At 35.2% G+C, this 16,804-nt stretch overlaps 1 protein-coding gene across 1 annotated transcript; it reads right to left on the bottom strand.

Annotated features, from left to right (window-relative positions):
• Positions 1 to 15,056: 15,056 nt before the first annotated feature.
• On the bottom strand, positions 15,057 to 15,902 carry LOC133328092 (uncharacterized). Its single transcript, XM_061536638.1, has one exon. It carries the CDS (start codon positions 15,900 to 15,902, stop codon positions 15,057 to 15,059), a length of 846 nt encoding a protein of 281 aa, XP_061392622.1.
• Between the last annotated feature and the right edge of the window lie 902 nt (positions 15,903 to 16,804).

A 16,804-nucleotide genomic window follows, 5' to 3' on the forward strand; every position in this document is an offset into this window, starting at 1 on the left:
TTTGATGGAGAAACGAAATTATTTAAGTCAGAAGAATTTGTATTAATGCGATGATAGATATTCTGCCACAAATACTTTTATATGGAAGTTGGATTTGGTTGGTGTCTTCGCTAATATTATTAGTTTTCGTTGTTCGATAGGTGGCGCTGCTGTCAGTTATATTTATAAATATCTCATCAAAATCCGAAAACAGTTACAGTCGAAATGGGTTATCACCATGTTCGAGGGATCTGAGAAATTTAGCATTTTAAGCGCTATTAAATAAAGGGAGAACTTTTTAAGGGACTTTTAAGATACAAAGCCCGAATCTAGCGTAATACAATGGGCATAGTTGCCATAAAAATACTTTAGAATGAAAACGGAAGTACTCGGAACTAAACGAATTTTTTATTTGCATAATTAATTCTATCCAACAAACTCCTATTGGTTTTAGTTATTTCCTAATAGTTTACAATTTTTATTCCCTCTAGCCCACTGTGCATCTTTGTCCATTCAAAATCATACACCGAACAACACTACTAAGGTAGAGTGAAAGTGAGCGATGCTGTTTGTTGTTGTCGTCGTCGTTGTTGTTGGTAATCTCTCACTTGGCTAAAGCCGAATGGGGGGATTTAGCTTTGCTGAAGGGACCAACGGAAGATAACATGTTTTTAAGCCAGTTTGTCTTTTGTCACATCAGGGTTTTTCCGTTTCCTCTCAAATAACAAACAGCGTCGACGGCAGCAACAACAAACACTAACACATCATTTCGATATCATCGCACAACTAGCTATTCATAGCCACAAAGACTGTTGTCAACAAATCTCTTTTTGCTTTGTCGAAACAATGATGTCCTTACATCACCGATTTGTGTTTGCAGCGGAAAGGAAGAAGAAAGTTGTCATATCTTTTTTTTGAATATCGATGATGATGATAACGCTATAAAGGAGACACTGATGATGAAGACGATGTTGACAACGATATGCTTGGAAAATCCATAAAATGGATTATGGATTGTGTTTTTCCTCTTTGTGTGTGGTGAGGATATTTCAAAGATTTGCCGCAACCGCAAACTATTTGTTGCATTGGTTCGATTGTCGTTTGGTGGGTTGTTTGTACAATTCACGTAAGTCCGTGTAATACTTCATAATGATTGTTTTAAAAGAGAAATATTTTCCTGTAAGTAACCTCAATCCCGATTTACTGGCTTACGGTCAATGGTGCAACAAAAATAAAACCATCATGGATCAATGAACAGAACAGAAGAATACCAACGAAAGTGGCTCTATTGAAAATGTGGAGTTTTACACCGCTGCTGCTGATGATGCTTAAAAATCGGATCAATATTATTAGATGACCTATTTATATTGGAGGTGCGACTGACAATCTGATTTGTAACACAATGTGTGCGTGCGTGTAACAATTTTTGTGAGCCCTAACCATTTTATTGTGTTTTTAATTCCCTATCACTAGTCCACCGCAAATTCAATAGATAATTCACAAATAAACTTAGGAAGGAATGTGCAATTTGTGGTAACATATGCCATAATGGAAATACCGAACGAAGGGAATGCTAAGATTTAGTTTATTGTTTAATATTGAGACATATATTGTTTAATAAATCCATTAGGGCTGACCAGATTCATTCCATTAGTGTAATACACCTGTGATATTTTCCATGATTCTGGGCATCGATGCTTTGAACAACGGGAAACCATTTTTCGTTGGTTTTTTTTTCTGCTCTACAGTACACCCTTGGTCTATTTTGTGGAGTAATGCTCTTACTAAAGTATTTACGGCTATTATTTAGACCATTATTGACCACTTCGAAGTACTCTTGATTTTATGCATGTTCATTCCTTTTAATTGTAGTGGTAGTTATGTATTATCCCAAAAACGCTATTGTAAATATTTATCAACAGAGTTTCGAAATAGGGTTGCATTTGGAGTGAAAATATATTAATACTACACCCTTTGTACCTATATTTAAGGCAGCGCATTTGAAGTAAAATATTTATGAAATTAAACCAGTAAGGAAAGTAGTAAAGTCGGACGGGGCCGACTATATGATACCCTTCACCACTATGGGTATATTAAACAGGACTATTAACATGTAATTGGATGAAAAAAAGTAATATTTATCTAAATGTGAATCTACCTAGATCTATCCATAAAGTATGTTAATCGACTTCAAACAAATATAAATAAGTCCGTTGGGCTATGTCTGTACTTCTAGAAAACGCAACTACGTAATTGTATGCTCAATTTTGTGCGTTGTGCACAATTTGATGTCAATCTGACTAACATGAGGAGTCTGATGCCCAATTTACTTGAAATCGGTCGAAAATATATATGGAAGCTCTATCCAAATATTAAGCGATTTCAAACAAACTTGTCACAGGTTAGGTTATACTAATTTCAGAACGTTTTGTTTCTATTGGTTCCTTAGTACGTCAATTACTTAAAATCAATCTATAATAAAAGGGAGCTATATCTAAATCTGGACCGATTTTCACGAAACTTAGCATCATTTTAGGCTCAATTCAGTACGTTATGACAAATTTCGTGCAAATCGAAAGTTATATAGGGACTTTGGGGCACCATTTACATGAAATCGTACGAAACTATATGTGGGAGCTATATCTAAATCTGGGCCGATTTTCTCGAAACTTGGTAGACATCATTCTAGGCTCAATTCAGTGCGTTATGCCAAATTTCGTGCAAATCGAAAGTTATATAGGGACTTTGAGGCACCATTTACATGAAATCGGACGAAACTATATATGGGAGCTATATCTAAATCTGGACCGATTTTCTCCAAACTTGGCAGACATCACTCTAGGCTTAATTCAGTACGTTATGCCAAATTTCGTGCAAATCAAAATATATATAGGGACTTTGGGGCACCATTTACATGAAATCGTACGAAACTATATATGGGAGCTATATCTAAATCTGGACCGATTTTCTCGAAACTTGGTAGACATCATTCCAGGCTCAATTCAGTACGTTATGCCAAATTTCGTGCAAATCGAAAGTTATATAGGGACTTTGAGGCACCATTTACATGAAATCGGACGAAACTATATATGGGAGCTATATCTAAATTTGGACCGATTTTCTCCAAACTTGGCAGACATCACTCTAGGCTTAATTCAGTACGTTATGCCAAATTTCGTGCAAATCGAAAGTTATATAGGGACTTTGAGGCACCATTTACATGAAATCGGACGAAACTATATATGGGAGCTATATCTAAATCTGGACCGATTTTCTCCAAACTTGGCAGACATCACTCTAGGCTTGATTCAGTACGTTATGCCAAATTTCGTGCAAATCAAAAGATATATACGGACTTTGGGGCACCATTTACATGAAATCGTACGAAACTATATATGGGAGCTAAATCTAAATCTGGACCGATTTTCTCCAAACTTGTTAGACATCATTCTAAGCTCAATTCAGTACGTTATGCCAAATTTCGCGCAAATCGAAAGGTATATAGGGACTTTGGGGCACCTTTTACATGAAATCGGACGAAACTATATATGGGAGCTATATCTAAATCTGGACCGATTTTCTCCAAACTTGGCAGACATCACTCTAGGCTTAATTCAGTACGTTATACCAAATTTCGTGCAAATCAAAAGATATATAGGAACTTTGGGGCACCATATACATGAAATCGGACGAAACTATATATGGGAGCTATATCTAAATCTGGACCGATTTTCACGAAACTTGGCAGACATCATTCTAGACCTAAATGATTAAGCTGTACCAAATTTCGTGCAAATCGAAAGATATATAGGGGCCGTTTACATTAAATCGGTTAAATATATATATGGGAGCTATATCTAAATCTGAACCGATTTTTCCCAATTTCAATAGGGTTCGTCCTTGGGCCGAATAAGTGACCTATACCAAATTTCATTCAATTCGGATCATAAATGCGACCTGTACTTTGTTTACAATTTAACATGGACAGACAGACAGACAGACAGACAGACAGACGGACAGACGAACGGACGGACGGACATGCATAAATCGACTTAGAAAGTGATTCTATGCATATTCTCAAAAGGAACCATGTGTCTATCTCGTTTCCTTTTGCCTGTTACAAACATATGCACAAAGACATAATACCCTGTACCACAGTGTGGTGAAGGGTATAAAAAGACGTTACGTTATGGCGTTACATTTTTATGCCTTCCACCATAGGTTTACTGACGGTTACTACCAATAAAGTATCCAACCCCCATATGGAGCTGTACAACACTACAGCGAAGTATTTTTACGTAGGAAATATTTATGTATCGCTAAGTACGGCCGAGCCGAAAAATTTATATCCCCCACCATTCTGTCGATCTGACCTTAAAAATATGGTTGGTATGCAATGGTATATTGCGCTAGGAGAAAACAAAAGAAAAAACTATAGAGTCTCAGGTTGGAAAATTGGCCTAAGACCTTAAACATAGTGAACCAGTACTTCCCTTACTGGTATAGTCGTCTTTTCGAAGGAACATTAACATAAAATTGAACGAACTTGTATATGTGATCTTTATCTATATCTAAACCGACTAACATTTAAAATTTGTCTGTTTAAAATGTAATCTCAATAAGAAACCCATTGATTATTTGGTGTACAATTAACATGAATGAGTCAAAATTATATATACAGATATGCTATATCTATATCTGAAGCGATTTCAAGGAAACATGCAAGCGATTAATTTATATTAACTTCAGTAAATTTTATCAATCGGCCTAGCTATAGACTTTACTGAAAATCGGAGGAATATATATATATAGGAGATGGATGTAAATCTGAACCGATTTTCAAGAAATTTTGCACATATCATACGTAATGCCAAAATTGGTGCAAATCTCATGCTATTCAGGGACTTTGGTGTACCATTTCTAAATCGGAACCGATTTTCACGAAACTTAGCACACACCATTCTAGAGTCATCTCAGTACGCTGTGCCAAAATTTGTGCAAATCTCATGATTTTCAGGGGCTTTGGTGCACCATTTACCTAAAATCGGCTAAACTATATATGGGAGCTATATCTAAATCTGAACTAATTTTCACAAAACTTAGCACACCTCATTCTAGAGTTAATTCAGTAAGCTGTGCCAAAATTCGTGCAAATTGAATGGTCTTTAGAGACTTTGGTGCACCATTTACCTAAAATCGGGCGAAACTATGTGGGAGCTATATCTAAATCTGAACCGATTTTCACTAAACTTCGCACTCGTCATTTTACACTTAATTCAGTACGCTATGCCCAAATTCGTGTAAATATATATGGGAGCTATATCTAAATCTGAGCCGATTTTATCCAATTTCAATAGGGTTCGTCCTTGAGCCAAATAAACGAACTGTGCCAAATTTCATCCAAATCGGATTATAAATGCGACCTGTATTTTGTTTACAATTTAGCTTCAACAGACGGGCGGACATGCATAAACCGACTCAGAAAGTGATTCTATGCATATTCTTAAACGGAACCAGGGGTCTATCTCGATTCCTTTTGCCTGTTACAAACATATGCACAAAGACATAATACCCTGTACCACAGCGTGGTGAATTGTATAAAAACGTTACCGAATTCCCCAAAATAATGAAATTTGGGATCCAAAAATGGTAGACGAATATTTTATAATTTTTGGTACGATCAGTACCAATTTTCCCAAAGATGTACGGTGGTCGAAATCATTGATTAGCGACGCGAAAGTAAAAAAAAATAAAGTATAAAATTCCGATATGTTTTTTTTTTCTTTACATCGATTACGGACATTTTCAAGACTTAGATTTCACTCTTATTTTATAGCCAATAGTTATACCTTTATTTTCTTTTGAATTCAATATCCTTTGCAACAACAGACTTGATGAATATTCACATCGTATTTTGTATAATTTCAATATAAATTGTTAATATAATTATACGAAATGCATTGTTTATATCTATCAACAGTGAGTATCAAAAATATCAAAGTGCAGCCAATTTGGTTGAAACACGTGACGGAAATCATCAAAATTCTGAAAATCGGGGTTATCATTATATGGAAGCATTAGCATAGGTATAGACAAACTACGCGTCGCGGCGTAATTTGGATCGTCGGGGGACTTCAAAAATATATTTGAATACGGCTGCCACATAGCATTGATGCCGTTCGCGAACTGATAATGAGAGATCGTCAAACCATCCATGGTAATTTCTACCACCAACATTCATTCCATTTTGCATGGATATCTAACCATAATCCCAAAAAATGGATCGCATCGATTGGTGAAAAAAAAAACATTAAAAAATACGATCGGTGTGCTTTGGAATGGCTGGCAAGTGGACGTGCATTACATCGAAGACTTAAAGGATACGAAAACAAGTAAAAATTGTCCGTCGACAGATATTGCCGACAGATATATATCCTCAGTCTATGATCTGCTCAGGTTTATGTAATTGCATATTTTATTATTTTTATTGGGAGGTGTCAAATAGAGTGGCGCTAACAATTTGGTTCAAATCGGACATACCATTCGCCTGATATTGGATTTGTAAATATTGAAAACGTTGCCCCTTTTGTGGGAGGGGTACCGAAAGGAGTGGACTAATGGATCTCATCTTCGGACATGATCTAGGCTTGGTAAAAAAATACATTTTCCAAGGTTAGCTTCAAATCGGATAGCCCGTTCGCATTATATTACAAAATTAGTTTTCAGCAAATTTTTGACCATTTTGGACCTAGAACTATGTTTGGAAGAAATATGACGATGTGCAAAGTTTGAATGAAATCGGTTATTCCCTTCGAGAGTTATGGTACGTATCAGCCTGCTAAATAGACTCAGAAGGAGGGGCGGATATTTGTAAATCGAATTGTCTGAAACGAAATTGGTCCTAATGGTTGGGGCCTAAAACCAATATTTCGTTGAGGCATATTTTTGCCGTATCAAATTGCATATACCCTCATCAGCCATAAGGCTAATGAATTTTCATAATTTTATTGTTTTATGGTTGTTTTTGTAATTAACGAAAATCCTTCGTTTTGCCGGCGGGCATGATTTCCAATCATTAGATCGTCCGATTCCAAAAAACTCCAATACCATTCGATACAGTACATGTCGGGTTCTGGTACGAAAAAAAATCTTGAAACCATTCGACACAGTACATGTCGGGTTCTGGTACGAAAAAAAAAATCTTGAAAAAATTCCTATTTTCGACCATAAACTAAGTTAGCAAATAAGGAATATCTTGACCTATTGTATTTATCCGAAAGCTATATAACTACAGTGTAAAGTGTTCAAATTTGAAATGGAGTGGATTATTAGTTTTTGAGTTATCGTGCCCGGCATTCGTAAAAACATTTTCCGAGAAGAACGCGTTTAAAGTTTGAGAATCAATTCTGCCGCCATTCGATGCTGACACAATAAATCGGTTATATCTTCCATAGTTATTGATATTTCTCTTAAAATTGCTAATGATATATTCTTGAATTAGTGTAGTTTAAAATTAAATAATTGCGATCGGGACATATTAATTCAACGTAGTCGACCATAGTATACCTCACACAGCTCTAAATTTCTCCGGATCTATATTCCGAGTTTAGGCAATATTTCCCGTTTTTGCACTTTCTTGTACAATTAGCTTTTTCCGGATGTTTTCCGGAGTAAAACAATTACACCATAAGATTCAAATTTTTATTAGTGTACCCAAAAAAGTTTTGGTTCATTTGACTCGCTAAATATTGATCGTTCATTAACATGACATCCATTCAAACTAGTTGGTCAGATCGCCTTTCCCCATAGAAAATTTGTTATGTTCGGCTTATAATTGTGGCGTTAAAACGCCTATAAAACCAAACAAAAATAAAGTTTTCGGTCCATTTCATTGCCGAAACATTATCAGTTCATCACCGAAATTTATAAGCGTCGTCCTTGACCATAACCAGAACCTCAAGCTAATAATCCTAGATAATGTAGCGTTCTTAGACATGAACGCTACATTATCTAGGATGGTAGATCCCATTAAAGATTTACGTATAAATTCCCTATCCGAGTACATACATCAATATAATTTCTATTGATTTAATGGTCTACCAGTCCTCTTGGATATACTATCAACTTCTGTGGTCTATGTCCTTCAGGCTTAAATATATACCCCATAGTATGTAAAATTTTGTAATTTTGCACACAAAAGTTTGGGTCCATTTCACCCGTTTACATGCAAAATTTCATGACGATTGTTCCATAACTGATGGAAGACGGAAGGACACACATGGCTCAGCTAGTCGAGATATTAAAAACGGAATACTGAAAGATGGGCCTGGGATCAACATTTCCCTACATTAAAAACTCTTGGGCCACACAAAGCTATAATAGGGTAAGGTATAATTAAAATATCTTCGCAATAACTTAAAATATCCACGCAAAGCATGGATCCATCTGTAATTTATTCGAAATTAATTCTACATTCATAAAAACAATTTAAAGTCTCAGTAAATTTCAGATATTTTTATAGTCCTTGACAAAGTGACAATTCGAATTTGTAGATGATGAAAGGACTCCTGGCTAAAAATGTTTTTATTTAGTTTCCATATAACGTCATTTAAGTATTTTCTTTTTCCCACAGATTTCAGGTATTATTCAAGACGTAATAAAACATTGGCCAAGGCGAACACGACGACGTTTTTCTTGTTCAGGAACATATTTTTATACCCTACACAACTATGTTGTCATGGTATTATAGCTTTGTGCAGCCCCAAATGTTTGTAACGCCGCGAAATATTGGTCCTAGACCCACCTTTAAGTATACCGATCGTCATATCTCGACTAGCTGAGTCGATCTAGACATGTGTGCCCGTCCGTCTTTTGTGTGAAAAATGACAAAATTTGTATACTATAGCGTATATGTTTACCCCTGAAGGACATAGACCCGATAAATTGATAGTATATCCATAAGGAGTGGTTGACCTTTCGTCTTTTGTGTGAAAAATGACAAAATTTGTATACTATAGCGTATAGGTTTACACCTGAAGGACATAGACCCGATAAATTGATAGTATATCCATGAGGAGTGGTTGACCTTTAAATTGATACCAACTTTATTGTCGTATGTACTCGGATGTGGGAGTTACACTTTCGTACTCAGATATTATTTAGTAATCCATTACTACACTAGAGGGCGGAAATATAGCACTGATGGGTTTGAAATTTCCCATGAGATTCCAGATATGGTCAAGGTCAACGCCTATAATTTTCGACGATGCTCAGATAATAATTTTGGGATGAAGTGGACCGAAAAATTATTTTGTGTGTTTTTTTTCGAGTCGATCTATGGGCTACAATTGAAACCCGAACATCACAACACAACCCAGGGTGAAGGTAATCTGGACAAGTAATTAGAAGGGCTGTACTGAATATTAGTAATATTTGTTAACCTCTAGAACTATACCGCAGAAAATTAGATTTTCGTGGAAGTTGTGTGGGGTATCGTATGGTCGGGCCCGTCCGGTTTTTTAATACGAAATGTTATTAATTATATTAACTATTGCAACTTATTTGTACAATAACTTTATAACAACCAATTTTACAAATGCATGAATAGATAAACATAAAAACACAATTCTATGAACCATTTCAAGTAATTCCATATTACCCCATCATTGCCCAAAAGTACCTTCAAAATGGCATTTGTCTTCCAAGGATGTTTGTTTTCCCGACTTCATGTGAATTTAGCACGTGATTGGTTGGTACGTGACAAAAATTAAGTTAACAAATTTTTGTCGGAATAAAACGTAGAGGGCATAAAATGAACTATCACCTCATAACCGAACGACAGACATAACAATGTAATTTCAATGTAACCACACCGAACGAACGAATGAATGGAAATTGTTTTGAATGTTAGACGGATTCTCACCTTAGGGCGAGCATCTCCATAAATGTGTTACACCACCACCTAAAGGGCCACAAGTCACGCTGTGCAGTGCAACCAGCCAACCAGTCAAGCCATATGGTGAACATCTTGTGTGAATGAAAGAAGAATCGATGGCACATTGGCATATACATACTTCATGTAACCAAATTCTCTTACGTGTGGTTTGGATTTTTTTAGACAATGGGGATGGGTTTGAATTTTTTCAGAAATTCAAGAAATCTTTTATATTTTATATAAACCAACTATTTATGCACGATTTCGTTAAAATATCTAGTATTCTTTAAAGATGTGCTAATTTTCCATATTCATTTAATATTCGAAAATTTATTACATTCAATTAGTTCGCCACCGTCATAGCCTCCCCGCTCATTGATCTCACACACTTTAAATATTCGCATTTTCAATATAAACATTGAAAACGTCTATAATGGGAATTTACTTGTCTGATTAAAGAACAATAAACAATCGCCTTAATTAATTCATGTTTTATGGGTAATTAAAATTTAATTACCCAGCCGTGTTTACATTCGCCAATAAACATAAATATCTTCAAAGGCGTTGTGTTTTGTAAATTACAACCATGGAAATGATTTGGCATTTCGAAATTATTTTTGGGGATTTAGAACAGTTGCTGAATATTAAATATTTAGTGAAATTGTGGTAAATTTAAATATTAATAAAATAGGAATTAGCAAATAAATTTATTTAATATACAAGCCTTTACAAAACAAGTTAACATTTTAAATCGAAACAAGTGATGCCCCTGAAAACTTGACCATTGCATCACAATATATATTGTTGAAGAAAGTTTGAAGGTATGATTTCTGGAATATTAGCCATATTCCAAGTAGGTTTTTTTTAAAAAAAGTGTCATTAAATGCACAGTTGCTTTTGTACTTGAAATTGGAAAGCGGTCAAAATGACCGCCTTCGGCGTTCTAGTGTTAAAATACAATTTATTATTTTGACATCAGCTGTTCAAGTTTTGAGACATGTTGTCAGTGATGATAGAATAGGGAATGAAATGAACCAAAAGAGTTGTTTTTGTCAGTTTTTCTTTGAAGGCGACATTTATAACCCGAACACTAATAAACCAATAAATACGTGGAAGGGAATCTAGGCAACGAAATATCATGGAGGTTTTGATAATGATCGGTCAATATTTTTCGAATCAAATGAATCAAGACTTGATCATTACATGACATTTTTTATTATCAAGAGGAGTATATTTGATGTATAGTATTTAAGTTATATTGATTTATACGGATATGAGAATTACACTAAAATATTCACAGGGTTTTCATATTCTGATATTGTCTAGTAGTATTATTATCACAACTGGAGATGGATACCTCTCAAAATTGTTCACCGACATGACAATTAGTTTCGCCGAAAAATGTTGCGTAGCGTATCATATGGATGGCCCCGTCTGACTATACTGCTCCACTCATTGGCTGAACTGTGGAAAATAAAACTCATCGTATGAAACATAATGAGGGAACTTCAATATGAAAACGAAAATTTGTTGGAATGAACTAAGGTGTATTTAAGATGTAGATTGTTCAATGACTTATGCTAAAAATTGATGGAGAATGTTTTTGTCCCTTATGCTATCCTTCTAAAACGACATCTTGTGGGAAATATGGGTAAAAACTAGTAATAAGTACAATATTAACCCTAAAATGAGTTTTTGGTTTTTAATATTTTTGACGTTTAGGCTGATTTTTGAGTTTTACTCCATTCTGAGACTTATAGTAAAACTTTATGGCGAACATTTCTGTAGAATATTCTGAGCAGATATAACCCCGTTTTGAATGAGTTTTCAATCACTCCTGGGAAAAGGGACCGAAAAGACCCCTTTAATGAGTCGGTTGAGGGTTAAAGTTGCATACCAAAATATTCCTCGATATTTTGTCACTAATATTGCCGAAGACACTATATACCTAAAATGCAAGGATTTCAAGAAATCATAATTCGAAAGTTATCAACATTCTTGAAAATGGAGAATATTGTCCCGCCTTTTTAGGTTACATCCCGACGTAAACTTTCAAAATGCCGATACACGTATCTTCTTTTTTTAGCCCCTCTTTCATAATCTGTTGGAATTTTCCGGTAATTATCAAAAAAATTCAAATTTGTCGTACAGTGTAATTTACAAAAATTTTTTGTTGTTGTCTTGTTGTTGTTTTTTGTGATTAAAGAAAAGTCCTTATTTTTGATGGCGGGCATGATAACTTCTCACTGGAACATCGGAATCCGAAAATTTCAACGGTGTTAGAAAGAGTACATGTCTGGCTCTCGTATGAACTAGGATTATTGACTTCGATGTAAAATTAACAAAATGGCGGACCTTTGAAAAAATATTTTTGGAAAATCGCCGATTTTGACCAAAAACCAAGGTAAAAAATAAGGAAGATCTTCACCGATTGGCTTTATCCTATTTCATACGATAGCTATACGCTCACAGAGAAACGTGTAAAAATTTGGAATCGATTGGGTTATTAGTTTTTGAGTTATCGTGCCCGCCATTGCAAAAGAGAAAAACGCGTTTAAAGTTTGAGAAGCCCTTTAGCCGTCACTTGATGCTGACACAATAAATCGGCTATATCTTCAAGAGTTCTTGAGATTTTCATATGGAATTTTGTAGGAACATTCTTGAATTAGTGTAGATTCGAATTAAATAAAAAAAAAAAAAATTGACCCCGAGAATGGTGGGGTCCCCTTAAATGATTTTTGAGATATTCGTATGTTTTCATCGTCTTTTTTCACGTTTGCCAGATCTATACTCAGAAACAATTGTATTTATGAACACTACTAAATTTCGTATATATTGGAGATTATGAAGAACATTCGGATTCGTCTGTAATATTTACCGTAAATATCCTTGAATTTTTGAAACAATTTTTTCACTTAATGACCCCGATTTCTATACCGCTTCTAACCAATTAATACTAGAAATACAGATTTTGAGTATATACCACTTACTGGGACAAATTGTCTCGTCTCAGAAAATGTAAGTTTTTTTGTGAAGAAAGTACTTTCAATTCCATTTAAATAAAATATTCATTATCAGAAACTTGTAGGAAACGTTTTCAAATTATTAACACACAGCCTTAGAGCTGAAGTGTTTGTCCGGCTAGTAAATGTCTGGCTAGATAATGCTCACGATAACTCTCGAAAGGAGTTGCCAATTTAATCCAAACTTTCCATCATGATTCGGACGTCGTAATATTTGTGCCTTACATAGGATCCATATTTTGAAAAGGTGTAAATATCATATAATTTGATCGAAGTATCCGATTTAAAAAAAAAAAAAAACTTTGTACATCGTAATGTCATCGTCAGATTTTCTTTGAATCTGAAAATGGGATTTATAGGGCCCACTCCCTCTAGGGGAGAATGGGTCAGCTTCGGAATAATGCGAAATGAGGGGGTCTGCGGGCATAAGGGATTGAAAACCCCTTAAAATATGATTTACTTTTCATCATTTTCGATTTTCACCAATCGAGAAAGACCGTTAAAGGTCTGGTTTGCCGCACCCTGCAACGACAGATCAATAAATTCAAAACAATTTTTCATATAATTTAATAACTCAGGAGTTATAAAGGGGTGAACCTCTGCTTCAGCTATGTTAAAAAATGTGCAATATTGCCTATATATATTTTTATTAAATTTTAAATGAGTCAAATTAGCTCACTCCGTAAATCTTATTGTAAACATATTTGCATAATTAATGATTCAGAATTGTTCGCTACATCAGACTTCATGTTCTGTAAAAAATTCAGATCAATTTATCTTACACACTCTGATTGAGAAGCTGTAGAAGCTGCTCCTTGTAAGGTGGAGACAATTGACGATTATTTATGCTGGTCATGCAGCAAATGAGCGATATATGTGTATGATTGAATTAAATTTCCTTGTCTTGGCTCTTAAGTATAAACGATTAATTGTCAATTTATTTGAATATGATCGATTTTAACACATCTTTGAATGTCCTTTAAAATTCCAAGTTTCCAAAAAAATAGTGAAAATTCCCAGTATCAAATTTGATTGGTGAAAACCATTCTTATACATTTCATTCTTAAATCGTGGTTCAGTTCCCATTAGAATAGTTTCGTTTTATATTCTGTATTTTCTATCTAATTTTCGTCATGGCGACAATTTAGTTACTTCATTGCGATTTCAAGTAGATTAAAATCCCCTAATGATTTTGTCATTAAGCAACATTAAAACAAATTGACAAATTTGCCATGATTACAACTCGACTAATGCGAGTAGTAATTGAGATAATAATCAAAAGTAACATTGAATCATTTCTAAAACGAAAATAAAACTCAATGAAAAACTCATTGATGATGATTTTCAAAAGAGAGATAGAGAGAGAGAGTAGTGGTTTTGAAGATAAATGACTTAACTTCTCGATTTGTTGCAAATGCGACAGTAGAAAGGATAATGATCAACATCATTATCCTTCCAACCCACCACAAAATCGTTAATTTCCCTATAATTTAAGATAATTGCAAATAAAGAAGAAAACATTTAAATAATTTATGTTTTAAAGAAATGGTTTCTTTTCAGAAATTTTCAATTTTATTTATAATTGTTGATTGTTTGTTTTGCTTATACTTAAAAACCTAAAATTACAATTTTTTATACACAAATTAATTTAATTATATTAAATAATGTGGTATGTGTCAAGGGGTCGGAGGAGAAAGAGGAATGGTCGATTTACTTTTCGTTTTTTGGGAAAATCATATTTTCCTTTCCTTGATAATTCATTCCATGAATATTTTCTTTAGGAAAAGAATAAGATTTCCATTTTCAGAAGACGAAGTAAGAATTTTTTGGGAGATAATTTTTAACGTTGAAACCTAGCAACTTTTTGTGTGTGTGTTTTTGAAATAAATATTGAAATATTTTACAAAAGTTTGGTGAGTTTCAATAGTCAATTTTGTTACCACCAAAGAGATTTAGACAATTCCTATGAAGTTATTTTTTAGAGCACACCTGTTGCTTTGCCTTGGGCATTTGTTTTGTAATCTTACATAAACTTCCGTAACCGGGCGGAAGTTCAATGAAGATTTGAAACTGTATCAGTATTTCGTTTTTTTTTTCCAAAAATTTTCTTCCTTACTGCCTTACAGTTCCGTTGAAATGGTGTGTGTTAGATTAGAAGGTCTGGGTATTTGTTTTTGATAAAATACCTCATCTTCTTCGGCACTTTCATAGGCCACTGACTTGTGGATATCAGCTTTGAATCTCTTTGCGGCACTTTCCATATCTTCCAAATCGGTGAATCCGGGGAAATCCATGGGACTGAAGTGGCCAGCAATGGCTTCGGGAATGTTGGTGACATTGTGTAACATATAGGCTGGAGTGGATTGCAGATAGTTGGACCATTTTTGATAGGATTGAGAAGGTGGTGAGGCCTGAGCCACGGCATCATAGGTAACATCACGACGCTGAAAGATGGGCGATGAAGTCTTGGGCATTAATCCTTGCGAATGGGACATCATGTACATTTCCATTTCCAAATCACTGGGAGTGGGTGTCACGGCCACGTCAGGTTCTTCCGATGTCAAACTGCTGGTATCCTGGGTACGTCTTAGGCAATTTTTCGAGGGCGATGATGATGGAGAACTAGATTCGGAGTAATAACCATAGGATTTATTTTGCAGGCGACCAACTTCACCGAAATCATCACAAATCGATAACATTTCCAAAGCTTTGCTGGGTATATCCTTGTGGGTCAATGTGAAATTCTTGGTCTTGGCCTTAGGGCCATTGGGTGAGGAGTTGGTACTGCTGCTGCGGCTTAGAATACTGCGCCGGGAGGGTGATGTGCATGCACTCGATACTCCTGAACTGGAGCCAGTGCTAATGCGGCTGGAGTAACTGCGTTTAGATCCTTGTCTTTGCTGGGCAGTGGCGGCGTAATATCCATTAAGTGTTTCATTGGCATTGGTAGATGAACAGCAACCCATTTTGTTTAATTTTTTTATTTCTTTACGAAAATTACACGAATGAAAAACGAATGTTTGTTGTGTTGTCTTGAGAACGATCAATTGCTAACTGAGCATACTTCTGCCAGGTCACAAGACCTTATATACCACAGCGGACTCAGGTGAAATTTTTCGCGTAATTCTAAGGAAAAACGTAGAAATGTTGGCTGGCCAATGTTACTACCTGCCAAGGCAGGTTGTCATTGCCTACCTGGCCAAGTCGCCCTCGCACACACACACACAAGCGATTCTCGTGATGCATTTTAAGTCCCTACCATATACCTAGCCATAAAATCCTTGTATTAATCCCCTTGTTTTTCATAAAAACTTTATTTTCATGAATATTTTTACGGGGAATTTTAGTCGCGGACTAGCAGCGGCAGCATTGAATTTTAGTATTTTGCTCGGTTTATAACTGCAATTTTGGCAAAAACAAGGTATCATAAAATAACGCGTCGTATATGGCTGGCTTGCTTTGTTGTTGTTCTACTTCTTCAGGGACACCATATCGGAGAAAGGAAGCAGAAGAACACGGATCAGCGATAAACTTGAAGGATTTTTATCTTCTTAACAAATACCCGCTGTGACAATTTATGGCTTTAAAATATGTAGTAGTTGTTGTTGTTTTTGCTATTTCATTTCTCGGGATTATGGCAACAGTTGTTTTAGCCGGTCAAGAAATTTTTGCCAATCCAGGATATATTTGCCATAAAACAAAGAGAGACAGAAAATGAAACGGAATGAAAACAAAAATTTTCTTTTTAATTATTATTTTTGTTTCTTTTCTATTTTCCGATTTTTCTTTCAATCCATAAGAGACTATTGTCCTCCAGCAGGATTTATACACCCTCTCGCGAGCACCCACACACACTCTCTTATGCACA

The sequence above is a fragment of the Musca vetustissima genome, unplaced genomic scaffold (genome assembly GCF_032173495.1).
Source record: "Musca vetustissima isolate MV318-11 ecotype Yass unplaced genomic scaffold, APGP_CSIRO_Mvet_v1 utg11253, whole genome shotgun sequence".
Lineage (NCBI taxonomy): Eukaryota > Metazoa > Arthropoda > Insecta > Diptera > Muscidae > Musca > Musca vetustissima.